Raw genomic sequence first — 22827 nt, forward strand, 5'->3', positions numbered from 1 at the left:
ATGTAACCTTGCATGCTACAGGACCACTACCAGCAAGTTGACAAACATTTCGTTATTCACTTGTTTCTTTCTGTTTACTTTGCCGCTGTACTTAAGTCAGTCCCCGCATTTCATATATAGCGATTTTAGAATTTCCAATTTGTCATGGCATCAACTTGTTCCAAAATCTTAATCTCCTAACTCTCCATGTTAAAAGCAAAGAAAAGCACTAAACAGCGATTTTGCGGAAAACCGCACCTCATAAAGAAAAGAACAACCAATGTTACGGTTGAGGTTGAAATGTACGTATGCCGAGTCTTTCCTACTTTGTGTTCCTCAAACGTTGTATTAGTGTTCCCCATGAATTCAACGTGCTCCTTTTGCAAATTTGAGACCGACGAAAATATAATATCTAAAGCGGAAGCTGAGGCCAAAATTAACATGCTGTATGTGTGTGTCTTTACTGCGGTGTTATGTCCCTCAGTCGTTATAAATTAGTCTGAATTTCAGACGTCACTTCCCTTGGGGTAAAGAGAAGAGACGGCTGAAATTCAGACTAGTTGTGAATAAGCTTTCGCAACGAATTTACCCTGACAACTGACGGATAATCGCCTGACCTCTTCACTTCGTTTAAATTTGCAGTATTTCGACAAACAGGTCGATGTCAACTCAATGTAAGATCATACTGTTACTTATTTCTCCATGTTTTAGCTCGAGCAGAAATGCTTGATTTCTTAATCTCGGTCTGAGTAGGTTCTCGGCATGTTCTTTGCTTCGCGGTCAATTTTTAGCGTGGACCTTCATGAAACATGTCCTCATAAAAAAAGAGTGGAGGGTGGTGTGAAGTTAAGAAAATAGACAGGCAATAAAACTTTTCAAATACCTTACCAGTTCTTGGTCTCCTCAGTGTATCTCTAGGCTGACAACAAATCTGCTGATCTCTCGGCTGATTGTGGAACGAATGCAGGTTTAGCAGGTTTATATGATCTTTCTCTTGAACGCCGGAACTCACCAACCGTGAAAAAGACATCTACCTGCAGCACAAAAGGATTTTATTATACTCAAGCTATCGATCAACCGTTGTGTTATTGTCGGTTTGTGATTGAATCCTAGAACAATTAAGATCTTGAAAGACGGAAAAAGCGTGCGATATTTGCATACTTTCTAATTCATTGTAGATCGTGCGATTTCGCACGATTTACTCGACCATATTTACCGGCCACAATGAGTATTAGAATGTTTAAAAATGAAGAAAGAGGAAGGAGTTAAGGAAGGCCTTGGGTTGGATATGGCCAGGAGAAGGCAGCAAAGATAATTTTGTTGGTATGGCGCAAATGCTGACGCAAGAAAACCAACTGATGACGCAATTAAACAGATAGAGTGTTTCTTTCATGTTCATTTCATCATTAACCCTGAAAACAAGCAATGATTGTTTTCGAACGAGAAACGTGGGTGATTTTTTTCCCGGGCCCGGAAAACAAAGTGCGTTTGATCATTAACAATAGAATATAAGAATTTTCATCGATTTGATTAGTTGGCCGATGTGACAAAATTTTAAAAACTAAACCGGAACTCAGACTTGACTAATTAGACGTGAAAAGACATGTACCTGTTATGATATGTAAAACCTTCAGGAAATCAACATTTGCTTTTCTTCGACAAGACCGTTCTTGAATGTCGATCAACTGATCTTTCTTATGTAACACTTAAAGGTTATGTAACCCACGAATGTTATGTAGCTTTCTGGACTGGTTATGTAATCGCTTCGTACATTCCAATCTAGTTCTCGAGTTACACGAGTGAACATAGAGATAAGTTAGTCGTCATGTTGTTGCTATATGGATAGCTCTAAAGGTAACCTGCCTCTCAAGTAATTAAAGTTTGTGTTCAAAGAAGCTTACTGGACTCAGACTCCCTATCTTGCTCTCTCGCGTCATAAAGGACAAAACTGTACCTACCACACAAAAGCGCAGTTATATTACACTCAAGCTATCGGTTAACCGTTGTGTTATTGTTAGTATGTGATTCTTTCTCACTGAAATTAAAGTCTTGAAAGGCAGAAGCAGTGATATTCGAATATTTACAGTGCGTTGCGTGATCTCTTGCGATTTGGCTCAACCATTTTGTAGCAACTACAACTAAGGATTTAAGATAAAGAAAGAGTAAGTAGATGGTTATGAGAGAGCTATCGCGTGATATTCCATACTAATTTCCTGTACATTTACCTGAAATGCGTCAAAAAATGATTGCCTGCCCCTCTCTTGCTTCAGTTTTCTTTGTTTATTCATTATTCATTTGTTCAATTATTTATTCTAAAGGGATGCTGGCTCGCATCCATTTTAACTCCTACGCTTTAGTTCCGAGACTGTTTCAAAGATAATTTTGCAGCAATATACAGTATCTACGAGAGTGAAATATCATTTTGAGCGGATGTTCAGTTTTCACGTTCGGTTGCTTTTTAAAGTCTGAGTTCCACACTCGAGAAAGGAGGACTACACATGACATATGATAGGACATAAAATCTTTACTTTCTGCGAACGAGTCACACGTAAACAAGCGAAACTACACCAAGTACAAAGACAAATGTGAACTTGGTAAAACGGCTTCAATTTTCCATCTGCTTTTATTAGTTAAAAGGCAAATTTGGAAACACATTGCCAAAGCAAGATACGATCAATTAAAAGAAAACTTGAGTCGAAAAATCGTCACTCTTGTTTTTGTTAACTAATTCGCATACATCATACTCAATCTGGAATTAAAATCAAAATCTAATTTTTAATTTTTTTTGAGTTAGTTAAATTGTTCCAAAAAGACACACACACACCCGCATGGATGCATAGAAACCAGAAGTCTGATAATTATAGATCGTCACCACACTTAGTTTGGAAAATTTCAATCTAAAGCTAACTTACAGACTGTTCCATTCCAGCATTATTTACCATTGATGGTTACTAATCAAGATAGAGAAATTTTTCTTTCATTGATTCGTGATCAGTAAAGTCATGGCAATATTTTTGTCATGCGCACTGACCACAGTTAACCCCTGCTGGAGTTCAGCAATTTTGATTGATTTCATTTGCAAAGATCTGGCTAATTTTCTGCCTAGAGTTATTAAATCCACTCGAGGGAAATTCGATCTTCGCGTCTTTCTTCGGTAGCTTCAGGACAAGAATCACTTCATGGCCAGGGATGCCGACGTTTGTTGTCGATTTTCCAGGATTCAAGGATCGTGTCCCATCCTTATCAGTTATCGTCACTGTATACTTGGTGTCGTTTTCGAAGGTGCATGATTTATTCACGTGTGCAATGTATACTTCCTCACGGTGGCTCTCAGCAGCGCCCATAATCTGCAAGAACCCAAAATAAATCAACAACAGCCCCCATTTGGCACGAAAATATGTTTCGAGATGCCGCAACAGTTTTCCGAGAGCAAAGTTCTAGGGGTGTTAGGTGTCTTTACTTTTTTATGTCCCTCATTTCGCGACAAATTTACTTTATTGCACCATGCTCTTGAAGAATTAAAAACGACAACTGCACTTATAATCGCCTGACCTCTTCACTTTGGCTAAATTTGCTATATTTCGACAAACAGCTCTGTCAACTCGCTGTAAGATCACACTTTTACTAATTTCTCCGTGTTTTAGCTGGATGCAATCCAGTGAAAAAGAGTGGAGAGTGATGCGGAGCTAAGAAGATATATACACAATAAAATTTATCAAATATCTTACCAGTCCTTGGTCTCCTCAGTGTATCTCTACTGACAACAACTCTGTTGATTTCTCTGCTGATTGTAGAACAATTCAAGTGCAGGTTTACATAATCTTTCTTTGGAGTAAATTCCTGTTTCTGTTAATACGTTGAACACCGGTATTCAAACTTGACCAACCAGCCGTGAACAATATATCTGATTAACCTTGAAAGCAAGCTATGACTGTTTTCGAACGAGCAACATGGGCACTTTTTTATTCCGGCCCGGCAAAATAGTGCGTTTGATCATTAAAAATAGAAAATTAAGAATTTTTATCAATTTGTTTAATTGACCGATGTAACAGAATTTTGAAAAACAGTTAAACACCAGAACTCAAAATTGACCAACCATCTGTGAAAAAATATCTACCTACCGCATAAAAGCGCGGTTTTATTACTCTCAAGCTATCAAGGCGAAAGCTGTGATATTCGGATACTTTCTTACTAACAGTCCAACGCGTGGTCTCGCATGATTTAGCTGAACCATTTTGAAGCAACTACAACTGAGAATTGAAGATAAATACTGAGAGTAAGGAGATGGGTAGGAGAGAGTTATCGCGTCATATTCCATACTAACTTCCTGTTCTTTTGTGATTTACCAAACTTTTACCGGAAATGCGATAAACAATGATTGCCCGCCCCTTTCTCGCTTCATGTTCATTTGTTTATTAAATGTTCGTTTATTCGATGATTTATTCTGAAGAGGGCTGGCTCGCGTCCATTTTAACTCCTACGATTAAGTTCTGAGGCTGCTTCAATAGCAATGTTGTAGCAAGAACAGTATCTAGGTAAGCCGGTAACATCATTTTGACGAGGAGCGGATGTATTTTTTACGCTTTACTGGTTCAGCCTGTGTTCCGCACTCGAGGAATGAGGAACCCATAAGTAACATGCGATAGGACAGAATCTTTTCTTTCAGGCGAACTTGTCACGCACAAACGATCGAAATAACATCCGCTCCTCACGAAACTACATCAAGTACAAAGACAAAGGTGAACTTGATAAAACGGCTTCAATTTTCCATCTGCTTTTATGAGTTAAAAGGCAAACCTATCAAGTACTAAGACATACGCGAACTTGATAAAACGGCTTCAATTTCCATCTAATATTTAACGGCTACAGTAGATGTTAGAATGTTAGGAGATAAAGAAAGTAAAGAGTTGAGAAAGGCCTTGAGTTGAATAAGGAGAAGGGAAGACGAGAACATTTTGTTGGTATCACGAAAATGCTGATGCAAAATAAACAACAACTGTTAATGCAATTAAACAGATAGAGCGTGTCTTTGAATTAGCCACTGCATCGCATCCTTTTCATTTCTGATTAAAGGTAGTTTGGAAAATCTGGAATTCCGGAATTCCGTGCCGGAATACCCGGAATTCCCGGAATGACCAAAAAATGACAAATTGAAAAAAAATTACCTAATAATTAAAAATTATAAGTTTGAATAAATAATTATAAAATAACTAATTAAAATAGTAAAAATAAAGTGAAAATAAAAATTAAAAAGAAAAAAAAAGAAAATCAGTTCTCTATAAGTAAAACCAAAAAAAAGCAAAATTTTCTCTCGATCAGTCATAAAATGCAGAGACCACGTGACGCAAAAAATAACTACCTATGGCACTGTTCACGGAGATGCACATACTAGAACTACATGTAGCTTATAGCCTACAATATACAAACTGATGCCAAAGATTGCTTCAAGGTAAATAAACCAGAAGTGTGATTTATTATTGACAGACCTCAAGCACTGTGGGTTCTAAGTGGAAAAGGGGATGTAAATACGATAAGTACTTAGCGAGCAAACCAAAGTGCGACCGCACTTAAAATCTGTCAGCACAAGCATTTTCTAATGCCACCCAATTTTTGCGATTTTTGATAGATTGCGATAAATATATCTTATTAACCAAGCGCGAGGGCCGTACTGGGAGAATATCGGCCCGAGGTCTTGACAGTACAGACCGAGCGCAGCGAGGTCCGTACACAAAAGACCTAGGGCCGATAGTCTTCCAGTACGGTCCCGAACAAGCTTGGTTAATAAGAGATTTATTACACGACTGAAGTTCAAAGGGACACAAGGGCGGTAGCATTCGGGACCATTCGAGACAGTGCCCGGTCCAATACTGAGAGAATATTGACCGGCAATAGAGCATTTTGATTGGTTGATTTTAGTTATTGGCCCTCTGACTTCCCGAGTCGTGTAATAAAAGTAATTTATTGACTGCAATGATTGAGATTAGGTTTTTTGATAGATTCAGACATTAACGTTTTTTTTTACATTTAACTTCAGACATAAAGTTGATTTCTTTTTAGTGGCTTATTAGATGGTCTCCACGAATATAAATTTATCGCCTGTCGTGATAATGTCATTAATTCATTGTATGTCTTGGTCAAATCCCGGGTGTCAAATCCATACGAACGCGTCTTAACCATATCATGAACCTACCAGATATTTCTGATCTACTTGACTTCGAGTTCTTTCTGTAACGTGCATGAATGAGCTTCACGTCAATATCAAAGGCACTGTAGAGTGATAATTAGTTAATTGAGACATTACTCAAGAGGTAACCACATGGAGGGGGGGGGGGGGGGCTTGTGATGAAAAGCTTGATTTGATGAGAAAAAAAGGAGTCTGGTAGCAAGCCTTCGATCTTCCTTTTCTTATCAGACTAGGGAATTGAATCAGGGGCAAGTGACCTTTTTCCATTGGAACTATTTCATTTGCCACAAACTGTTAACAACAAAAAAGTTGCTCTTGTCTGGAAAGGAAAGAAATCACTTTCTGTCTTGTGTGATAGCGACACACGGATTTCACTTTTTGTTGTTGTTCTGTCTGGAAATATCTTTTAAGCTAATCCACGTTTGTGTATTAAAGGTGTGCCGAAGAGATAAGAGACTCGGGGAGACTACAATTACTGCCTCTGAATTTGACGCTTTGTTCGTGTAGTTTTAACAATCGATAACTGCCTCAATTGCTCAAGGTTGCTACGCGAGTGTATGGAAAATGGGGCAGGTGACACCGCTGTTTAAGAAGGGTGATGAATTTAAAAAAGAAAACTATAGGCCTGTCACAGTCCTACCTGTACTCAACAATATATATGAGAAGCTGCTAATAGTACAGCTGGGAGACTTTTATCAAGCGATTCTGTCGGATTCCATCAGCTCTTACAGAAGGTTCTACAGTTGCGCTGCTAAAGCTAATTGAGGACTGGAGGGCTATGCTCGATAAAGGGGAATTAGTTGCGGTAGTCTCAATGGATCTTTCTAAGGCTTTCGATGTTATTCAACACAATCTACTTTTAGCAAAACTCAAAGCTTGTGGTGTGGGAGAGAGAAGTTTAGCACTCTTCAAGGATTATTTTTCGGGGAGACAGCAGAGAGTCAAGACTGGGGACACCTTTTCCAGTTGGAAAGATGTTAAAAGAGGAGCTCCGCAAGGAAGTGTTTTGGGGCCTGTGTTTTTTAATATATTCATCAACGACTTGTTTTACTCGGTTACGCAAGGTAAATTTCACGCATATGCGGACGATCATCAGTTATACTCTTCTGATGTCGACCCAGTAGCTCTAGAGAACTGTATTTGTCGGGAAGTGAGAGTTGCAAATAAGTGGTATCGCAGCAATGGAATGATCGTAAATGAGACAAAATACCAGGCTATAGTCTTGGGAAAAACAGGCCACTCCTTCTCTTTTCCATTAAAAGATTCTTTGGATATATTTGGAATAAATATTGACAATAGGTTGCGTTTTGATAATTATATATCAACTATTTGTAAGAAGATAAATGGCCAGTTCAATGTAATGCTAAGATTTCGTAAACTTATCTCTAAAGATACTCTACTAAGATTGTATAAGGCTTTTATTATGCCACATTTTAACTATTGTTCGTCTGTATGGCACTTTTGTGGTGCGCGTAGTACTGAGAAGATTGATACTTTAAACAAGCGAATTCTTAGAGTTATCTTGCAGGATTATAATTCTTCCTATGACTCTCTATGACTTAGCAAAGTTAACTCCAAATCTCTGTATAAAAGACGCCCTCAGACTTTCTTAATTATATTGTACAAGAGCTTGTTTTTTAACTGCTATCCAGGCTATCTAAAGAATATGTTTAGTTTCCGGTCTGTATCCTATAATCTACGCGGAAATTATATTTTGTCCCTACCGTCTACAAAAACTACTACTTATGGTCTTCACTCCTTTCATATATGGCTTCAAAACTATGGAACTCTCTTCCGGACTCTTTTAGAACGTCTGACTTTTCTGATTTCAAGCGCAAGATTCTACAGTATGACTCTTTCTCATAGTTAAATTTTAGAATGTTACAATTTTACATTTTACATTTTACATTTTAGTAGTATTTAGAATTATGCTTGTAACTCGAAGATACTAGCTTATTCTTTAACTACTCTAAATTCGAGATTAAATAAAGTATATGTATGTATGTATGTAACTGTTGTTTTAGGGCACAGCTTTAGCATATATTGGTGGATTAAATCTTTTCCGATGAGTACTCTTGTATCCATTTGCTTTTCATTTGTGATAGCTTCTAATAAGTACTGTGCAAGCTATTTCCAAACATTTTTCCGTTTTTTCCAGCTCTTTCTCTGAACTACTCGATTCTATGTGGTTTACTAATAAAAATAGATTAAGAAAAAATTGATAAACAGTGCCTCTACACTTCGGAATCGCTAGGAGTACCACCAATAAAGACAACGGACCACGTGGTGGGTCAAATTTAACATTCAAGTGAAACCACAACCATAAAAAAGTAATTGGAAAAAAATCTTACCTTGTCCAGAGACAACCGAGGAGTAAGTCCTTTTTTGTCCTTTTTCTTGTTTAGAATAATCCATCAGTACAAGGTTTATATTCAAAGGTATATATAATTAACGCGAAGAGGTGTCGAGTAACTGACGATCTCTCAATTTTAACTGGAGACGGCTGGTAGCTGCCTTGATAGCCCCCAATGTGAGGTTAATAATTATTTAAGGTAGAGTATTAATTTGTAATAGTTCGGAGATTTTTAAAATTGAAACTATTAAACTAATGGGAAATATTGCATTTGTTTAATCTTCTGCAATGGTTCCGGCTGGAAAAGCGTGCCGGCTTAATGGTCATTGCACCCTAGACATCCTACAGGTGTGTAAATGTGTGGAGGCGAATTTAAAACGGGGAGTAACCATGCATGTGATGGACTAGCATCCCATCCAGGGGAAAGGGAGAGTACAAATATTTCGTCGCTTAGGCTGTATGGGCTACTGGTCTGACGCAGACGTTTTTAAATTCTAATACGTGCATCTCCATGAACAGTTCTGGTAAGTGTTTTTTTTTTTTGGGACCGTCAGAGATAAATTTCGCATTAAATTATTTGATTAAGTTGTGAATTTACTATTAATTTTTAATCATCAATATTCTTATTTATTTATTTATTTATTTATTTACTTTTATTTTTTTTTTAATTTATTATTTTTCGGTCATTCCGGGAACTCCGGATATTCCGGGTATTCCGGCACGGAATTCCGGCATTCCATATTTTCCAAACTACCCTGATTAAACGTGAAAACAATTGGTTTCCGGTTTGTCATTTGCTCTCGCAACAATTAAAGTCTTGAATGGCGAAAGCAGTGATATTCGAGTACCTTCTTGTTTAAAACAGTGCATCGCATGATTTCTAACGATTTGGCTCAGCCATTTTGTAGCAACTACAAATGATAAGAATTGAAGATAAAGAAAGAGCAAAGATACGGAGGAAGCCCATGAGCTAGATAGGAGAGATCTAGAGTTATCACGTGACCTTCCATACTAACTTTCTGCTGTTCTTTTATGATTTATTAAAATTTACCGGAAATGCGTCAAACGATGATTTCCTGCTTCTTCTTGCTTCAGTTCGTTTGTTTATTTATTGTTCATTTCTTCAATTAGCTATTCTGAGGGGAGCTGGCTCGAGTCCATTTCAACTCCTACGCTTAAGTTCTGAGACTGTCTCAGTGACAATGCTGCAGGAAGAACAGTATCTTGGCAAGTGTGATATCATTTTGATGAGGAGCGGATGTTTTTTTCACGCTTTACTGGTTCAGCTCGTGTTCCGCACTCGAGGAATGAAGAACCTACAGGTAACATGTGATAGAACATGTAGATTCCTTACTTTCTGGGAACGAGTCACACGCAAACAATTCAAATAACATCCGCTCCTCACGAAACTAAACCAAGTACAAACACAACACAGGTGAAATCAGTAAAATATCAAGTTTTATCAACTTTGTCTTTGAGTTTGTACTTGGTTTAGTTTCGTGAGGAGCGGATGTTATTTCAATTGTTTGCGTGTGACTCGTTCCCAGAAAGTAAGGAATCTACATGTTCTATCACATGTTACCTGTAGGTTCCTCATTCCTCGAGTGCGGAACACGAGCTGAACCAGTAAAGCGTGAAAAAAACATCCGCTCCTCATCAAAATGATATCACACTTGCCAAGATACTGTTCTTGCTGCAGCATTGTCACTGAGACAGTCTCAAAACTTAAGCGTAGGAGTTGAAATGGACTCGAGCCAGCTCCCCTCAGAATAGCTAATTGAAGAAATGAACAATAAATAAACAAACGAACTGAAGCAAGAAGAGGCAGGCAATCATCGTTTGACGCATTTCCGGTAAATTTTGATAAATCACAAAAGAACAGCAGAAAGTTAGTATGGAAGGTCACGCGATAACTCTAGATCTCTCCTATATAGCTCATGGCCTTCCTCCGTCTCTTTGCTCTTTCTTTATCTTCAATTCTTATCATTTGTAGTTGCTAAAAAATGGCTGAGCCAAATCGTAAGAAATCATGCGATGCACTGTTTTAAACAAGAAGGTACTCGAATATCACTGCTTTCGCCTTTCAAGACTTTAGTTGTTGTGAGAGCAAATGACAAACCGGAAACCAATTGTTTTCACGTTTAATCAGAAATGAAAAGGATGTGATGCAGTGGCTAATTCAAAGACACACTATCTGTTTAATTGCATTAACAGTTGTTGTTTATTTTGCATCAGCATTTTCGTGATACCAACAAAATGTACTCCTCTACCCTTCTCCTTATTCAACTCAAGGCCTTTCTCAACTCTTTACTTTCTTTATCTTCTAACATTCTAACATCTACTGTAGCCGTTAAATACTAGATGGAAATTGAAGCCGTTTTATCAAGTTCACCTATGGCTTGATAGGTTTGCCTTTTAACTCATAAAAGCAGATGGAAAATTGAAGCCGTTTTATCAAGTTCACCTTTGTCTTTGTACTTGATGTAGTTTCGTGAGGAGCGGATGTTATTTCGATCGTTTGTGCGTGACAAGTTCGTACGGTGGCCCAAAGGGGACATGACACATTTTTTTTATCGCGCGATAAATGATAGATTATCGCGCGATAAATGGAAATTATCGCGCGATAAATGAAGAATTATCGCGCGATAAATGAAGATTATCACGCGATAAATGGAGATTATCGCGCGCTAAATGGAAATTATCGCGCGATAATATTTATTATCGCGCGATAATTTATCATTTATCACGTGATAAATGGAAACTTGTCAGGTCACGTAATCGGCTGTCATGCATATTGTTTCCGTGGACGACAATGACTGCCACAGTTGAGGAGCTATGTTTTGAGGTCGATAGTTTGTTTTATTCATGTAAAAAGATCATTTAGCAGTACGTTACAATACTACGACACATAGCTCTTTGAATCAGTATAGTAAACCTTGATTTTGCGAAGTCCAAGCCCGTGGAAATTTTGTATCATTTATTTATATTTTCTGATAACTTTTTGATGATTGCATGACTTACACTGTCACGGTTGTGTTACACTAAAACCTTAAAATAAACTTTCATCAGTTTGCTCATCTTCCAGTCTATACTATATGCCCTCTAAATTTCTTTGTCATTGCTCAAATATTCTGGAAGTTACGGAGGTGAAGGGGGCGGAATTCGCTTCACTCCGCGATCTGAAAAGATTGAAAAAAAGCTCGGGCCAAATAAGGTCAAATTACTTCGTGCACACGAGTAGTTACACAATGCTCATAGGCTTTTAAAGTATCCTCTATTTTGCACAGAAATGTAAACACAGTAACTTTGACACATGTGTCACCAGAACTGTCGGTCCTCTTTTCCCAGAAAGGCCTCGCACACGAAGAGAGGGCGGCATTAGGGACACACGAGGCTAGGTTTTCGGGTGTAATTCATTCCCCTTCAAAAAAAACATCATACAAGAACTGAACCAACTGTTGTCGATGAGATAAACGAGATCCACGAAAAGGTTACGGGCTTCTAGAGCAGTTGAAGGCACTTGCAACTGTTGCTCTTACATAATTATATCAATCAGTTCTCTGCATTCCTCCAAACAATTTGTGGGGCTTTGTTCATTCATACTCATTCATAACCAGTCAGAATCCGAAAAAGAAGACTTGCGCTAATTTCGGGAAAATAAGCGCAGGTCAAATGATTAGGTCTTTCCTCACACGCGATGAGTTTAAAGTGTTCTTACTTTACTCTTATCGGTTAGGGAGATTGGGGATGATTCAGCCGACCAACGATTGTTCTAGAACAAACAGTCTTTTATGCGTAGTTGTGATTGTATCATTTATGAAGATTATTTTACAAGGTGTTTACTCAATATGTTATGCACATTCCTAGGGTCCGCTTGTGAGGTGGCTCAGAGTCAACTTCAGTGACTCTTTCATTGCATGGATACACGTCAAGGTACAAGTTTGCAACGAATTTTTTCTTACGGTGAAGTAGCTCGTTAAGTTAGCAGCATTGGTTAGAGCCCAGTTCAATTGATTGTCTTAAAACCAAAACTAATTTCACCAAAGCAGCCAATTAGAACAAAGAAAAATGACAGGGAGCCATTCAAAACTCAAAGTGAGAACAGGCAAACCGCCCAAACCGCGGAAAACCGCGAGTGACCAAATCGCAATCGGTTGAGGAGATGACGTTAGATTTCCTGACCACTCATAGAGTGTCGTCATGTAAAACCAATCTGATACCGGATTACTCTCGATACTCAATTGAAGATTGCTCCAACACGTACTGAAAGATTTTCTTGATTAAAGGAGGTAAGTTTCTAAAGAAACTGTGGTGCTGCGACAGTGAGAGTAACAAGGTAGTTTGGTTTTATCTATTGATGATGTAGATTGACCACCGTAAAGAATTTCAAAGCTGACGTTTCGAGCGTTAGCCCTTCGTTAGAGGGAATGTTGACTGAGGGCTTACGCTCGAAACGTCAGCTGTGAAACTCTTTACGGTGGTCAATCTACATTATCAACTCAGTTGATAAAACCAAAATTGCCTTAAAAGATTTTCATGTTTTTCGCGTTCTGTGTGTCACGTTCTAAAGTCGATGGAAATGGATACACACGAATCTAATCTATACATCTGCCATGCTGCTTTAATGATTCAATCCTCTCTTACATTACCTGCTTACCTACGTCATGTATGGCACACGAAGTGTACCTTACAAACACTACATCCCTTCCTTTTTTTATTTAAAGCCACAACGATCCTAAGATGTCAACACAACAGAGAGTCGCTTAAAGCCTAGTACAATTGAAACTCATAAAACGGCTAACCACAAAATCATTCATCCTCCCCTTATGAACAGTAACAGTCAATGATGACATTAACTCACGACAAAGTTTCTGATAATGGCACTCAAGTCAAAACATAGTCCTCGATAATGACACTCAAGTCATAACATAGTCTTTAAATCTTTCCGGCGGTTTTCTGACTCTGATCGGTCTCGTCACAACCGGGCTGCTCAGTTTTTCTCGTTCTGCTTCGGTTCCACAGGATCAGTAACATCAAGCGTTGAAGTTGTTTCCCCCGGGTTCTGTGATGTCTCCTCATACTTCTTTACATGGGTTGTGTTTCGCATTAGTTGAGTGCCGTCTGGTGATTCAATAACAACACTGTTTCCAGTCTTGGTGATAACATCGTAAGGCTCAGGAGCAAATGATGTTGATAATTTATTTTTACGCTCTTGTTTGACTAACACTTGGTCACCTGGAGCTAGGTAAGACTCGTGGGCATTCCTCTTCTTGTCTGCATACCATTTGGTTTTGGCTTTCATTTTGCCATCTCTGTCTCGCATCTCGCTCTCTGTGCTCTCCTCTTTCAGTTCGGGTAATTTAGTACGCATCTTTCTGCCAAACAAGAGTTCCGCTGGGCTCACGCCTGTGGTAGTGTGAGGGGTTGACCTATATGCTACCAAGTACTTGCGCACTTCTGTCTTCCATTCTTTCCCCTCAGCTTGAGCTATTTTCATCCTCTTGAGGAGAGACCTGTTTTGTCTTTCCACTTCGCCATTCGCTTGTGGCCATAGTGGCGTGGTTTTTCTGTGTTCTATACCGTTATTCTCTAAATACTGTTCGAATACTTCAGATCTGAATTGTGGACCGTTGTCACTTCTGAGTGACTGAGGTAGTCCATGCGTGGTGAAGATTTTCTCCAAACACTCTATGACTTTTTCTGACGTTGTGGAACGCATGACTTCTATCTCGTAGTATCTACTGAAGTAATCAACGATGACTAAAACAGATTCTCCTGAGGGTAATGGGCCTAACAGGTCAATGGCCAAATCTTGCCAGGGGCCACTTGGTAATGGTGTTGACTTGATTGGCTCTGGGTTTGCTGGGCTGCTTACAAGCTGACAGCCATAACAGGTTTTGCTAAACTTCTCGGCTTCCCTGTCGATTCCAGGCCACCAGACTTTTGATCGCAACCTCTGCTTCATACTGACAATTCCTGGGTGTCCTTCATGGGCAAGGTTCAATACTCGAGGTCTCAGCTTGCTCGGTATGACAATCCTGGTACCACGAAGGATCAGCTTGCCAATAACACACAGTTCGCTACATACTGGTACGTACTGCTTATACTGGTCACCTTTCCAGTTCCCATCTTTAATGTACTGGCGTAGTTCCACAAACTCTCTGTCTTCTGATGAGGCTTCTTCAATTTCACGTGTTGTCATCGCTTGAGGAGTGGCCGTTGCTGCGACGAACCTGACAAATTCATCCGATACCTTGTGCGCCGGCGATGGTTCTGCTTGTTCATTCGCATGCAACAAGCGTGACAATGGGTCAGCAATATTCTGCTCGCCAGGTAGGTATTTGACTTGGAATTTATATGGCTGTAATCGCAGGATCCATCTTTCGATTCGTGCACACGGTTTGGACCTGCTCGAGTAGATTGTTTCCAGCGGCTTATGATCAGTATACAGTGTGAATTCAATGCCGTACAAGTACACATGGAATCGTTCACATGCCCATACGACAGCTAAGGCTTCTTTTTCCGTTTGCGAATAACGCCTTTCCACCGCGCTTAAACTCTTACTTGCGTAGCTAATGACTCTTTTCCTTCCTTGCTGCTCTTGGATGAGGATCGCACCGAGGCCCACCGGGCTTGCATCTGCTATGATTAGTGTCTTGGCATCTTTATCGAAATAGCCAAGATTATCTGCATTTGATAGCCTCCTCTTAAGCTCATTGAATGCATTCTTCTGCTCTTCTCCAAATTCGAAACGAACACCCTTTTTGGTCAACTTTCGCAATGGCTCCGCGGTTGTAGCGAAGTCCGGAATGAAACGGGCATTGTAATTTGCCAGTCCCAGAAAGCTTCTGACTTCTGATGCGCTTTGCGGTTCTCTTGCATCAATGATCGCCTTTACCTTGTCTTCAGTAGGACCAATACCATTGTTGCTTAGCACCAGTCCCATGAAGACCATCTGGGTCATATGGAACTTACACTTCTCTGCATTCAGTGTGAGGTTCTTCTCTTTCAGCCTTTCCAAAACTCGCTGCAATCTTCTGTCATGTTCCTCAGTGTTCTTCCCATGAACGATGATGTCATCTGAGATGTTGGCAACACCTTCACAGCCTTGTAGTGATTGTTGGATGACGTGCTGGTATACTTCTGGAGCTGAACTTATCCCAAACATGAGACGCTTGTATTGGTAAAGACCACAATGTGTAGTGAACGTTGTGATGCTTCTGGAATCTGGATGGAGTTCTAACTGGTGGTAGCCCCATTTTAAATCCAGTTTACTGAACATTGTGCTCTGGTTGAGGCTTTGGAGCACTTCGTCCACTGTAGGTATGGGATAACGCTCTCTGATAATGGCTTCGTTAGCTCTGCGCATGTCTACACAAAGGCGTATTTCGTCATTCTGCTTTGGGACTACTACAACTGGACTAACCCACGGGGTTGGGCCCTCTACTGGTTCAATTATATCCATGGCTATTAATTCTTCAATCTTCTCCTTAACCTTGTCTCGAAGACTAAATGGGGTGCGCCTGACTGGTTGCGCCACTGGGGGTACATCTGGATTCACATACAACTTAACTTGGAAATCTTTCAACTTTCCCACGCCCTCAAAAATCTCCTTGTAATCAGACATGATTGTCTCACTACATGTCACAGTGCAGATCTGGGTTCCTAATTTCAACACTCCAAGCTTTATGGCAGTTTCTCTCCCAAGCAGTGCCGCCCCTTCGCCATTAATAACAACAAATTCAGCTTCGGCCTCTTTTCCCTCTACTCTCGCTTCTGCTGAGAATGTTCCTAGAACGTTCAGCGGCTGTTTACTGCCATATGCATAAAGCTTCTTATCACTCTTTCTCGACACACACTTAATCTTGTCTTGCTTTAACTTTAACCACAGATTTTTGTCAATCACATTGGTGCTTGCACCCGAATCAATCAACATCGCCACTACAACTCCACCCACAGTCACATCTATTTTCTCAGGTGATGTAGCAGAATTCACAGTAAATGCATATTCATCTTCATCTCTCTCACTTCTCACATACCTGACTGACTTCTTTGTTTTCCTTCCTTTTGTCTTCTCTTCCCGCCTAGGTTTGGGAGGTTTGGCTGTTTTTGTTTTACACTGTGGACTAAAATGGTCAGCTCCTCCGCACTTATGGCAAGTTTTTCCTTTCGCGGGACACTCAGGGTCTCTTCCAAAATGTCCTACTTTTCCACATCTGTAGCATGCTCGCTTGGCAGACTCCTTTCCTTTGTCTTCTTGCTTGTCACGGACGAAATTCACGTCCTTTTTGCCTTCCATATTTTCCAGCTGTGACCGAACTCGCTCGTGGTTTGCTGCCGTCGAAAGTAACAACTCTAAGGTTAAGTGCTCACCTTTTTCCAGTAGTTTCTTCCGTAGTTCATGTGATTTACATCGCTGCAAGACTTGATCACGAATCTGGTTATCAGCTTGGTCGCCGTAGTCACAGTCTTTGACCACGTGTCTCAATCGTGTAACGAACTGAGCCACGGTTTCGCCGTCCTCTTGTTCCATGCTGCGAAACAGGTGATTTTGGTATGTCGAATTTACCTTTGGAATGAAATAGTCGTTCAAAGCCTTCACCGCTTTTTCGTAATCTTTCGCCTCGCCTGTGTCAGGTAACGTTTCGAAAATTTCCTGAACAGCTTCGCCGGCCGAATGAAGGAGTAAAGCTCTCCTCTGAATTTTATTATCCGCTTTATCCACTTGGATGAGCAAGCCTTTGCTATCGGCATAAACTGAGAAGCTTTTCAACCAACGCTGCCATCGCCTTCCCACGCTTGAAGGTTCACCATGTGGATCGAATGGTTTCACACTCGTTAAATCGTCTATCTTTATTGACGCCATGTCTGGGCAGCTGCAACTTCTATCCTCGTCGCCAGATGTCACGTTCTAAAGTCGATGGAAATGGATACACACGAATCTAATCTATACATCTGCCATGCTGCTTTAATGATTCAATCCTCGCTTACATTACCTGCTTACCTACGTCATGTATGGCACACGAAGTGTACCTTACAAACACTACACTGTGGGTCTTAGTAAAGTTTTTCTGTCGGAAACCGTCTTTAGTGTTCCCATTTCTTCTACCTCAGTCATTCTTTTCCCGTCTTGTTGTGTCATTGCCTTTTCTGATCATTTCCTTTCTTGTCGAAATTCTATTTGTCAGTGTCCTCTAGGTTGAAATTAGTTTTTGCACTACGCAAAAGTGACTAAAAAACACCATGGCGGAGTTCGCTAAACCTCCAAGTATTCCTTAAATATCTGGTGCTACACTATTTGCGAGGCGTTTAATTTCAGCATACACAATACATGTCTGTTGTATTTCCATATGATCAAACATGATTGTCTTAATTGCAGGCCCTTCGTGTGTTTGTGGAGTCAGTTTTAAGGTAAGCTCAAAATGAATTATTGTTAAGTCAGCCCCGCAGTTGGTTTCTATCGCCATGAAATCGTCCATTGTCACTAAGGCTCAGCTGAGATTTAGAACTAATCAAGAGCCGAACCAAATCCCTCGAATTTAGCAAATGGAAAGTTTGGCTTTTGAATCACTTGACAAGTTAAAACTTCTTGGCTGATTTTTAAGCCTAGCTTGGCCGGGAATGCCTTCACTTTCAATATTTCAGTAAGAATTCTCCACTTCTTGCCATAAATTTCTGACAACATTGGTTCTGAGAGTCTGGTGTTTTGATATTCTCTTGTTTTAGTTTCATTCAATACCTATAATCGCGCGTCTGAATGACAAACCTTAATCGTTGTGAGGAAAAATTACTCATTGGTCACTTCAGGTGTCTGTCGTGGGAGTTCTCTAGAGACCCCTGTAACACAAGTTAGAGAACCGATGTTTTTAAATTGTCAAATGCACTTTGAACAGTAACCCTTATTTAATCCATTTTCTTCTACTGGTTTACAGATATGGTTTGCCAGTGAACTTCCAGGCCATGTTACTACAGGTAAAGTTTGTTTAAACACCCACAATTTCGTGTATTATTTTGAAATGCGCAAGCTTTTTGTAAACGAAAAAGGGATCTTCCACGGCGAATTGCAATGTTAGTTTAGACATTTTCTTTAGTGCTTATCATGGTCCGAAATACTTTCAATACTGACCTATTCACCAAGGTTTAACAAGACTTGCTTACCACCTACAGTCAGACTCAGATTTGTATTTTCTTTGAGCCTGCTCTTGAAACTTTTCCCTTAATTCAATTAGTCCTGATCTCAGTTTGACTTTTCTTTCTTTTTTTTCCTAACAGCCATCAAAGAAGACCTACAAGAAGATAAAGGACATGTTAGACAATTGTTATCAGCATCTTGATAACCAAGGATTCAGTTCCAGCATGTATGACGCCAATGTATGTACGATCACGTGTTTGTCTCATCGTACCTTATCGTTGCTCTCTCAATTGGGCCCAATCTTAACCACACCCAGATTTTGGCAGTTTGGAGTATTGCCTCTTCTCTTCTCTCCATTGCAGGTTATCCCATATTAGTATAATTATTCCGGTGATTAGAGAGACGCGCGCAATGTGATAGGTCAAGGATTACGTCATATCTCGCTAAAATCACCTCGCGTGGGGTAATTATATCAGGAGCGCTAAATTTCAAAATGGCTGCCTCGCGTGTTGACCGAGGAAGTGATAAACACGATAGAAGAAAACTCAATCATTGCGAAGTGCACAAAGGACGCTACGAGTATGGCGTTGCAAGAAAAGAAATGTATGAATTTTTTGCTGAGTGAATTTAAATAACCTTTTAAAACTGCTTGATTATTGATATGAGTAGTTAGCACAATTGCAACAAAAAATGCGCAATGCTTTCTGCATTTATAGAACTTACAACATACTTCGAGAACTCGACTTCATCTCGAGGATTATTCAACAACATTCACTTCGCCTTCGGCGAATAATTGTTAAGTAGTCGGTTATATTTTCCTGAGAGTTCGCTGATACCATTTGCACTCCTGGGTAGAGAGGCACGAAAAGAGTAGTGTCCTGCCCAAGAATACAGCGCAACAACCTCTTCAGGGCTCCCACCGGAACCTTGTGCTTCGTAGTTCAGCGCGGTAGCACTTAAACACCGTGTTTTCCACCCACTCATAGCTTTCGAACAGCCCGAGAGAAAGTCTTGAGTCCTTGAGTAAAGCACTGAAGCCAGTGAGAGTCTGCAAGAGGTTTTCTTGATACCAGACCCCCGACAAACATCTCACCAACTCGTCTAAAATCGTTCTGAGGCGCTAATATTAATGAGAGCCGGCTCGCAGGCTTACCTACTCATAAAATTTTTTTTTTCTTGTTTTACAGAGTCTTGAGATCCCAGGACTCAGCCTTGCGCACCAGGAATATTATCCCTACGTGTTTTATCAGATTAAATTAGATCTTATTGAACGGTAAAGATCGCCAGTCAGAATTGTTTACAAATGATCAACCTTAAAAAATCTTCTAATTTTTAACCGAATGAAAGAGAGATGAAATTTGAATGTTTTGGCAAAGGGTCATCAGGGAAGTATCTCTCGATAATTGCTTTCTAATTTGCCTTTAAATATTATGAAAAAAAATTGAGATGTAAATACAAGATAAATGTGAGTAGGATGGTCGCCCTCTCCCATCGGGATTATCTACTACATGTACTAAAATGATTTCCAATATGTACAGCTTTTAGTGGGCTATATACCCCAATTTTCTGTTAAACATGCAAATTATGAGCTTTGTTTCTTTGTTTTCCTTGGAAAATGGGTAAAGAGAAACGAGAAGAAAAAGGAAATCTAAGGGCGCTTTTCGCTTAAGAGACGCTAAACCGAAATCCAGCCAAATCACCGCAGCCAATCGAAACAAAAGAAAATATCGCAGGAAGCTGATAAGAAAAGGTCTTTAACTGGGAACAAGGGAGACCAAGTGGCGAGTCGTTTAGTTTTGTAGCTGAGTAGCTATGATGGCGTCGCTATATTTTTGGACCTTTCACGGAGCGTTAGCAACGAAGATCAACTCGAAGCTCATTACGTCGTCAGTTGTTTCCAACACAGCGGTCAAACGTTTGTGAATGTGCGAACGCCTTTTTGATTGGGTGGCGTCAAAACCAAGTTGATTCAAAAGAGTTGCAAACAACCACACAAGGAAGGACATTTTTGGTAAAGCTCAAAGCAGAATAAATCAACAGTACCTGAATAAGCTTTCAGTTCGTTAAGTCTCGAGTTTTCCTTTCCCCTACTTTTATATTTCATTTGAAAGATTTCTGTAAACGTTTTCATTTTTCTTTCGCTCACTTTACGAGAAAGCTAGTAGGGACTTTAAGCAGTCAGGACGGCAACGCCACAGAAGACGTCGATTAAAAAATCAGTTTCTACTTTTAGTTAGAATTTCGAAAATGGCTGCATGTGTTTACCGTCTCATAGGGCGCCAGACCTCAAACTCAACATAACGCATAAAAGCAGCGTTGAGTTCCAAATGTAAATTAAAATAATTTGCCGCCGCGGTTTCGCTTCGCAGACGACGCATATTTTGGTGATTTCACGTTGTTGTTTTGCGAAGGACGGCTGAGAAGTGTACAAAGTTTTAAAACGCACGTGCTGGGCTATTGTTCTGCCTATTAGATCTGTTGTTTTTCCACGTTTTCGTTGCCGTAGCCGTCGTGGTTTGCTTAAAGTCCCTATTGTTTCTTATCGCCTTTTGAAATTTTGCGCGGTAAAATTGACGTGCAGGCGGCCGAAATTGATCCCTTGGCGCATGATCTACGTTCCCCTACGTTTAACCGCTGTGTTGTTTCCAAATAGCTCTATAATTATAACACTCTTGCCATTTTCTCTATGATTATACCCAGACGTTTGTCAAAGACTGAAACTTGGCGTTAGTTCAACATAAAGAAAAGCTCGAGTCATCATAACACGAGACTTCTTTAAATTGTTTGGTCGTTGTTTAACTCAAACCGATTTTAGTTGATTTGATTCTTTCACCACATGAGCAATATAGTCCGTGAAAACAAACTTAAATCCTCTAATTGATTAATAGTGAAATCAATCGCCGTGGAAGGTCGCGTATGTTCAGTTAAGTGACGTGAAAGGCAATTAAAGGAAATCGATGTCTGATCTAGTTGCTTGTTTATTCCGTGGTACATCAGTGAATTGAAGTTATTTATTGATGCACTTTTTTTCCTCGTCAGAAAGGTCCTGGGCGGAGTTGTTCAAAGGCCGGGACGGATAACGCTATCGATCGGATAAATCGTTATCCAGCGAATATTTAGTAAATAAACCCCTACGGGCGGCTGGTATGTCGGCTGATAATGTCCGCGGCTGAGAGATTGTCCGAAAAATTAATATTTGGCCGAGAAGCGAAGCTTCGAGGGCAAATATGAAATTTTGAGGAGAATCTCTCAGCCAAGGACATTACCAGCCGACATATCAGCAAGCCAGAACTGGGTTTATTATTTTTATAACCCTCCCATTAATTTTCACATCGCAATTAAACTGCGCGTAAACACAGTAAAAAAGCCAGTGGTGATCTGATGGCGAATGCGCGTGATTGACGCAAGCAAGCAAAAAAACAACCAGTTTGGTTTCCTTCCATGTAAATAGGAGAACAGAAAAGTTAAAACTCTTGTGTTGACTATGTTTCTTTTTCACGGAAAAAATCGGAGGACAAATATCGACGCGGACGGGGGTCATTGCGTGATAACTGTCCTGTGATTTTGCATCACGTGGCGTAAAGTAACCAATAAAATCGCACCAAAATTAATGGGGTGGGTTAAGTGCTTATAACACCTACTATATATAACACCTACTACCGTATTCACCGGATAGAGATTTTCCAGTGAATAGCGTTATCTACCCCTCGAACAACCGGGGCCTGGTGCCGATTAACAGACACAATTCGTTTGTTATCGTTTTTATGGATTAACAGCACAATTCAGATATAGATGTATCTCCAGAGTTAATACTTTGGGAAGGAGCAAGATAATGCAGTGAAAGCTTTAGAAGCGTTTTCGCGTCCGCTGCTAGCAACTAAGCGTCAACGTGCTCTTGTGTTGAACCTGAGACCACACGAAACGACTTTAGCTATGCCTGGTCTTAAAAGCTCGCACTGATCGCAGGGTTGAAATAAAAACGGAAAACTCGAGTAATTGCAACTGCTGATGAATCCTATTTGTCTGAGATCTGGCTGTAAACTAAGTTCCATAGCTTGACTCCTAACAGCCTGATATCACTCCACGCCGTTTCTAATTCTCTTACACTGCTAAGATGCTGACAAGGAGAATTTGTTTAAATATCAAGAGGTTCTTCAGTTGGTGATCATTTCCTTCATT

At 40.0% G+C, this 22827-nt stretch overlaps 2 protein-coding genes across 3 annotated transcripts in view; one reads left to right on the forward strand and one right to left on the reverse strand.

The window, feature by feature from the left end:
- The window catches only part of LOC148736506 (uncharacterized), a 69754-nt gene that overhangs the window by 19172 nt on the left and 27755 nt on the right, over nt 1–22827 (reverse strand). The window lies entirely within an intron of this gene.
- LOC111347426 (V-type proton ATPase subunit C 1) lies at nt 1935–21613 on the forward strand. Of its 2 annotated transcripts, none has more exons than XM_088754077.1 (6): nt 1935–2141; nt 12384–12449; nt 17896–17927; nt 18449–18488; nt 18789–19010; nt 19836–21613. In XM_088754077.1, the coding sequence occupies exons 4-6, from the start codon at nt 18477–18479 to the stop codon at nt 19923–19925; spliced, it is 324 nt and encodes a 107-aa protein (XP_088610203.1). In that variant the 5' UTR covers nt 1935–2141; nt 12384–12449; nt 17896–17927; nt 18449–18476; the 3' UTR covers nt 19926–21613. The 2 variants fall into 2 exon arrangements, with proteins under 2 accessions (XP_088610203.1, XP_088610204.1); XM_088754078.1 differs by having other exon boundaries at nt 1941–2141; nt 18789–18887.

Source organism: Stylophora pistillata, chromosome 3, assembly GCF_964205215.1.
Source record: "Stylophora pistillata chromosome 3, jaStyPist1.2, whole genome shotgun sequence".
NCBI classification, from domain to species: Eukaryota; Metazoa; Cnidaria; class Anthozoa; order Scleractinia; family Pocilloporidae; genus Stylophora; species Stylophora pistillata.

Excerpts from the sequence above, each read along its gene's own strand:
- LOC111347426 (XM_088754077.1), top strand. Across the intron at positions 19,011-19,835 it reads TTCTCTTCTCTCCATTGCAG|AGTCTTGAGATCCCAGGACT; the intron begins GTTATCCCATAT and ends CTTGTTTTACAG.